This window comes from Lolium perenne, chromosome 3 (genome assembly GCF_019359855.2).
Source record: "Lolium perenne isolate Kyuss_39 chromosome 3, Kyuss_2.0, whole genome shotgun sequence".
Classification (NCBI taxonomy): domain Eukaryota; kingdom Viridiplantae; phylum Streptophyta; class Magnoliopsida; order Poales; family Poaceae; genus Lolium; species Lolium perenne.
Window position 1 is genome coordinate 176,160,062 of NC_067246.2, and position 7,142 is coordinate 176,167,203.

At 45.7% G+C, this 7,142-nt stretch overlaps 1 protein-coding gene across 1 annotated transcript; it reads left to right on the forward strand.

Moving 5' to 3' along the window:
• The first annotated feature begins 4,000 nt into the window (after positions 1-4,000).
• Positions 4,001-5,967, forward strand: LOC127342679 (uncharacterized). The gene is made up of 2 exons (XM_051368669.2): positions 4,001-4,330; positions 4,530-5,967. Exon 2 carries the CDS (start codon positions 4,542-4,544, stop codon positions 5,772-5,774), a length of 1,233 nt encoding a protein of 410 aa, XP_051224629.1. The 5' UTR covers positions 4,001-4,330; positions 4,530-4,541; the 3' UTR covers positions 5,775-5,967.
• The last annotated feature ends 1,175 nt before the right edge of the window (positions 5,968-7,142 follow it).

Genomic DNA, 7,142 nt, shown 5'->3' on the forward strand with positions numbered 1-7,142 from the left:
TGGATAGACTATATATATAGGGTGCGAGATAATATAATATTATCCAATTTAATTAAGTTTAACGGCAACTGCACCTAGTCCTTGGCTTGGCACCTTGCTGCACACATGCGCACTCACACACATGTTTGTCTGTTTTATAACTGTTCTTGATTTTATCTGGTGTCCCACTGCACAAGTCTCCACGTACATGCTTTGGTATATACATACAAAACGCTGCAGAGGTTTGTTTCTCTAGTACATATGCGGCTACAAATCTCACTCTTGCAAGTTTCTGCTTGGTTTACTGCTCTGCCATCTCCAGGAAAATGACAGCAGCTAGAGGATGGAAGATTGTCACGTCCTACATGGAATTCTGGATGGACGATTAGGTGTCTTGTTGCTTGCTTGCCACACTGTTCAGGACATTCCAAACCAGCAGCTGCCTCTTCCTCTGTTGTTGCTTTCCTGTTATCTCACTCGATCAATCAGTGGAAAGCAATGATGTGCACACAAGGTTGTCCTCTCCTCCTTGTCTAATACCACTCCATTAGCCATTTCTTTAATTAATTTACTATAATAATGAATCACACGTGAGGTACATATATATATGGTAGTCAAGAGGATGATCATCTTAGGCAAATCTAGATTTAGCTAGTCCTCATCGTGCATTCATTCGCCTTGTACATAGATTATTAGTGGAGGCTCGAATATATATTCAAAGGAAAAATATATGAGAGGTCGTTTGGTATCCATCATTTGGACCTGGAATCCTGGAATTCATTTTGGAATTCCATAAGTGGGCTGTTTGGTTGCCACAGAATTGTGCTGTCATTTCATTTAGGAATTCTAGCAAAATGACTCCATGGGTAAACATGATTCCAAGCTGAAACCTGTCATTTGCAATTCTCTATGGAAGCCTCTACACATTCAATATTGAATTCTGCTGTCATTTGCAATTCCTGTGGCAACCAAACAAGTGTATATTTCTGAAATTACAATGTAAATGAAATGAATACATGTATTCATTTTCAAATGCTACAAACGAAATGAAAGCCTGGCTTCCAAACGACCTCTGAGAGTTCTTGCTAGAGTATAGTGGAGGCAATTATCTGGTCCAAACTAGCAATAATAAAGCTAGCTAGCAAACGAGATTCGATCATGGCTAATGGCTTCTAGCTTGGTGTGTTTCCTTTTCAAAGAATCATCTCCTAGATTTGCATCCACTCATTTTTTGATTTGGCATTCAGGATAAAACTTCACTAGACAATGATAGATTCCGAGATGAAGATGCTTCCAGATGCGGAAAATATGGATTAATTCCCAACATTACTTGAGGCCTCACCCTTTAAGTTGCAAATCTATCTACATTTTAGTTTATATTTCACCTTACAAGTATGAACCGTTTGAAAACAACTTCAAAATGTCAATTCAAAATTTGGCTTAAAGTTTTGAATACGTGGAAACAAGTTATTAATTATGTTGGACAAATGACACACTTATCTTCAATTTGGAACAATACTTCACATTAGCTTATAGTTTTTGCTGGTAAGAAAAATCAAGAGGAAGTTTCCAGAATTGCGGGTTTCTTGATCCACACCAATCAAGTTCACAACATCCAGGTGAGTAAGGGCTTGAGCCTAGCGCCTTGGCGGGCATTTTTCTTCTTATCGTTATGAAATTTTAGAAATCAATTATAAACTATTGTTTGTACTTGTGGGTTATTAGTGTACCTTTGGTGTCTTTTGGGGCTAGGTTAGTTTTTTTTCCTTGTGGTTTCATGCGGTTATGTTACGTATATCCGGACGGTATCTACATCGCATTATCCCTAGGTTGCAGCCGGGTGATCGTGAACTTTGACTCCATTGAGGAGATCGAGATGATGTTGTTGTGTGAGCCAAATAGGGCCGCACATTTATTAGCTAGCTTAGCAAGGCAAACATTTACGATTGTTTGGTATGATGAACCACCAATTCTCTTAATTCAAATGATGTTAGATGATCTAAAAAAACTTTTGCTAACTAGTAGAGCCTTACTAATGTTAAAAAAAAAAAAAAACAGGATCAAGTCTGGACCGCACCAGCGAGAAAACAAGGAGTTCTTAGGGGTTATATTTCTCTTGCCCTTGAGGGGTTCTAGCGATTTTAGCGTTGTGACATATGTATATCCCCAATTGCCATTGATAATTAAACTTTTAAGAGGAAAGCAATTTGAAATTTTCTAAATGGTGTCATTATCAATTTAAAAGGAGCTTGAAAACGATTGACAATGTTACCCACTTTTCCAGACAAATAAAAATCATGCATCCAATAATGAAATAAATAACCGAGTCACAGCGGGCCGATTGCTCAAAAACGGATTTTCTCCACACTCCACAGTAGTAACTCCTGTAGCGAAATGACATCATGGAAAGCTCTCGATGATGCGTGTGGCCAGCGCCACCCTGACATTTGCACAAAGCCAGCGCGCGTCTAGTCACTAGCTTAGCTATAGCATATCGCTACGGGCGATCTGAGCCGTCAGTGTCTCCCGCACATCTGTTCTGCACCGCTCATATTTACGGTCGCTGGTGACTACGTACGATTGTACTCACGCTGAGCTCTCTGCCCAGCGGGCAGCTAGCTACCCTGATAGGAGCCATATATAGCTCCAGTTTTGACAGCGTACTGTTTCACTATCACATCCTCCGCTCCAAGAGCTGCATCATGCATGCCTACCTAACTAGCAAATCCTACATATACACTCCACATACACTAGGCTGCAGTTAGAATACATGAATGCATGCATGAAAGTGCCCAAAGTTAAAGCTGCCTGTAAAAGTGAAAATCTTTTTGCACTTGTGACAGTTGCTACAGCAAGGTCATTTTTAGGCTGGCTATAAGTAATGCATGCACTACACGCACGCATGCATGCACACATGCATGTGTGTATAGTTTGGAGCAAACTTCGATAGTAGATCCAAATGCTTGGTTATATGTAGCTCTATAGCCAACATGTATAATACTTCCTCCGTCCCAGAAAACATGTCGAAGGTTTATCAAAATTTAGACGTATCTAGGCACTAAATCTTTAGTAATAGGTACATCTAAATTTTAACAAACCTTCGATATGTTTGGTGGGACGGAGGGAGTAATTAGCTACAAAAATGAACTATTTTATTAATATGTGGTCCATCTTATACTCTTGCGAAGTGCTTAATTAGAAGCACTCGTGCTGCAGCCTGCAGCTACTCTTGCATGGCAACCCACTTCTATTCTCACTTGTTTTCGATAATGGGCAATATATTATTCTTGCTTGTTAAATTAAACAAAAATTTAATATTCTAACTCTCACCATTTGCTTACATCACCCTGTTGTACTTGCTGTTATGTGTAGACGACAAGGGGCAGTGGTGCTCATGAGCTCAAAGCCAGCCCTGTCTTTGATCTCCTCTATCCCTTTCTTACACTTGATCATAATCAAATCATAGCACCCCAGATGGAGCTAGCTAAGTAACTGGTGGCAGCCTTTTTTTTAGTTTCTCTCCCTCCTCTGATGTGAATTAAAGTATCTCCCCAAATTATAAAGATGTCAATTAAAGTAATCCAAAGAAATCTGTCACCCTACACGATAGGATTGGAACACAAACACACACAATAACACAAAAGTACTACACATAATAAATATACCGGTACTACTTGTATAATTGAGCCCTGCCCCAGGCTATAGATCGAGCCCTAAGCTAGGCATGAGAGAGACCAGTACCCCTATTCTCTGGTAAGTAAAAGCCCTAGACAGGTTAGCAAGCTTATCTTTCAGAACCCACACAATCAAGAGCATTAACTAGATAGGCATACCAAAGTGAGTGATAATAGCAGGTAGCTAGGCTGTGCCGTGGCTATAGATAGATAGATAGATGTGTGCATCACTTCACTATACTGCACAGAAGAGTAGTGTGTCAAGTGTGAGGACCATGGATGTAGTGTGTACTGCTAGTTACAAGTATACAAGTGCAGTATGTACACCACCATCATAGAGGTAGAGTAGATGCAACCAGACCAGATTATCTATCTATCCGAGCTGAGTCCGTTCTTTGGCTTTGCCTCTTTATAAGAGCCAGCCTGCTCGCTTTCCCCTCCGGCCTGCAGCCTTTTGCTAGAGAGAGGGAGAGCACACTGCGCGCAGGGCCCTAAAAGTAGCTTCAACACTGCTGCAGGCTTCTTGTCTTATTGCGCCATTAGCATCTTCCTCCTCTCTCCTTGCTCCTGCCTCGAGCGTTTAATGCGCGAATGCTCCTTCTGTTGCTGCATACCATCCTCACTAGATAGCATACCATCACCAACAGCAGCACAGCTTACCTTGCGTCGCGTTAAGGGTACGTTCGGCTGATCCATCGATCGATTCATATGTATCGATTTCTCTGTGCTCTTGCATGTTCTTCCCTCGATTAAATCTTGCATCTTCCATTTGTCTAGTTGCAATATGCATGGGCTTTCTCATCAGATTGGCATACGTATCCAGCTGCTAGCTTCGTTATATAGCTAATCCATCCACGTCTTTTGATTTCCTGTTAGGTGGCGGGCGAGATGGATCATGGCTTCTGCAACGACATGATCTTAAGCGAGAGCACGTGGAACGGCGGCGACACTGCTGCTGCGGCAGGTGATGTCGTTAACGGGAGCGGCATGACGGTGCTGGAGAGGCTGGTGCTGGACGAGGCGCTCGCGGCGGCCATCATGGAGCTGCAGGGCATCCAGGTGCCGTGCGGAGGCGGCAAGGCGGTGGCCGGAGGCGTCGAGCCGGCCAGCCTCGCGTACAGCTCGATGGGCCCCGCCACGCCTGCCTACGCGGACGTTGACGGGGCTGTCGCGCAGCGACAGCAGCATCACCATCGCCATCAGGGCGCGATGGTGATGCCTCCGGACTACGACCTCGTACCAGCAGCGCGAGCTGTCACGTTGGCTACTGTACCTGCAGCACCTTCCTTCACTGACCGTGGCGGCGTCGTCGTCGACTACGACAACAACGACGACGCAGCGGATGCGCCGACCGCGGCCACGACGAAAAGCCAGTGGGAGGAAGGCAACGGCAGTGGTGGCAGAAGACAGCAGCGTCGGTCGAGCAGAAAGCGGAGAGCCGCCGAGCCGCCATGCACGGCCGCGGACGTGCACGCGGCCCAGGAGATGGAGAACCCTCTGTGTAGCCTCCTCGCGTCAGGCAACACGGGAAATGGCGGCGGTATCCAGATCGCGTTCAGCACCGCCGCGCCGTCCGCCAAGCGGACGAAGCCGTCCCTGAGCAGCACCTCGTCGAGCATCAGCTTCGATGGCAGGAGCGGCTGCGACGACGTCCCCGGGCGGTACGAGCCGGACACGGAGGCGCTGGCCCAGGTGAAGGAGATGATCTACCGCGCGGCGGCGATGCGGCCCGTGAGCCTCGGAGACGCGGAGGAGGACGCCGGCGAGCGGCCGAGCAGGCGCAACGTGCGCATCTCCTCCGACCCGCAGACGGTGGCGGCGCGGCAGCGCCGGGAGCGAATCAGCGAGCGGCTGCGCGTGCTGCAGAAGCTGGTCCCGGGGGGCGCCAAGATGGACACGGCATCCATGCTGGACGAGGCCGCAAACTACCTCCGCTTCCTCAAGTCCCAGATCAGGGAACTGCAAACCCTAGACCGCCGGAACTACGGGGCTAATGCCATGGTAAACATGGCGCCGCTGAGCTACAACAACATGATGCCTGCCTTCTCCTTCCCGGCTGCAGCCGAAAACCTAGGAGGAGGAGGGGGAGAGGAGGGGTTCATGAGCAGCCGATTTAGATAGATTAATCAATAATTCGAGACATGCACGTACGCAAGTATTTTCATGTGCTTTGTCCAATGTAAGAGAGACCATATGCATGAATCACATGATAGATCGATCGATCCATCATCATTAGCTACTGATTAGGGATGATCGATCGTATGGACCGATGGAATTAATCATGATGTCGTCGTCTTAAACCTTTTTCTTCGTCTCCTGTTTGATCATGCCATGCATTCTGATGAGTGTACGTGCTTAATATCGGAAATTAGTCGATGACACGCTTTAGCAGAGCACAAGCTAGAAAAGGAGGGCTTGGAAAGTTTGCTCCTTTTTCTTTTCTTTTGGATCATCAGTTCAATAAGTCGTCGTCGTCTCCATCTTTTCATGTGGCAAGCATGTACATGCGTGAAAGCAAAGCTTTTTCCAGCGAGCGTGTGTGTGCTTTCTAAGTTCCGATCCATATGGCCATGGAGTAGAAGCAGAGCTCGAAACATCATCATGGCAACTTTCTAGGGCATAATTAACCTCTTTGAAAGAGAAAAGGTCTTTTCTTTGTGCATGCAAAAACCCTATCAAAAAGGGATCCATGGATCGATCGATCGAAAGAAGGAAAAGATGGCGAAAATCATAGCTTCATCATTGCCTACTTTCTGGTCGTCGTCTTTGCTAGGGAAGCAAAGCAAAGCGGAGGAAAGAAAAGCATGCATGCAATTGTTAATAAACTAGTATTTGTGGAGTATGATCGAGGAGAGGTCTGCCATGGCAATGGCAATGTCGATGCCGATGGTTCGTGCAGTGTGCATGCGGGGAGAGGTTTGAGCCCACTCGGCCGGGTCAGGTTTCAGGGTTTGGGCTGGGTGAGCTTTTTAGACGGCCGGGTGCAGGCACTCGCTGCATCAAAAGGCATGCGTCTAAAAGGAATCATTCCCTTTCCCTTTTCATTCAAAAAATTACACGCCTTTTCCTCCTCGAGCTGCGTGCGAAAATTCTCGATGAGATGCTGGCATTGCCTCTGAATCTTGATGAGATTTCTTCCCCATGTTTTACTTCTGTATACTCCAAGAGTGCAGGTCTCGATCATCTACTCCCATAAAAGACGACCAACTAAAATTAATCCATGTCCGGTAGAATTTGATGAAGGCTTTGCATTACTGGAATTTCAAAAGAATTTGAGCTCTTTTGGTTCCCATCATTTGGTGCCGGAATCAAGGAATTCATTTGTGATTCCGAGAATCAACTTGTTTTTTTTTTTTTTGACTACATGCATGATTCACCATAACATCAAGGTGATTTGCCACAGAATTGATATTACAATTCAATTGAGAATTCCATGGATTACATCCCATGCCTAACCTTAATTCCTCTTGGTAGCCTGTCGTTTTTGTA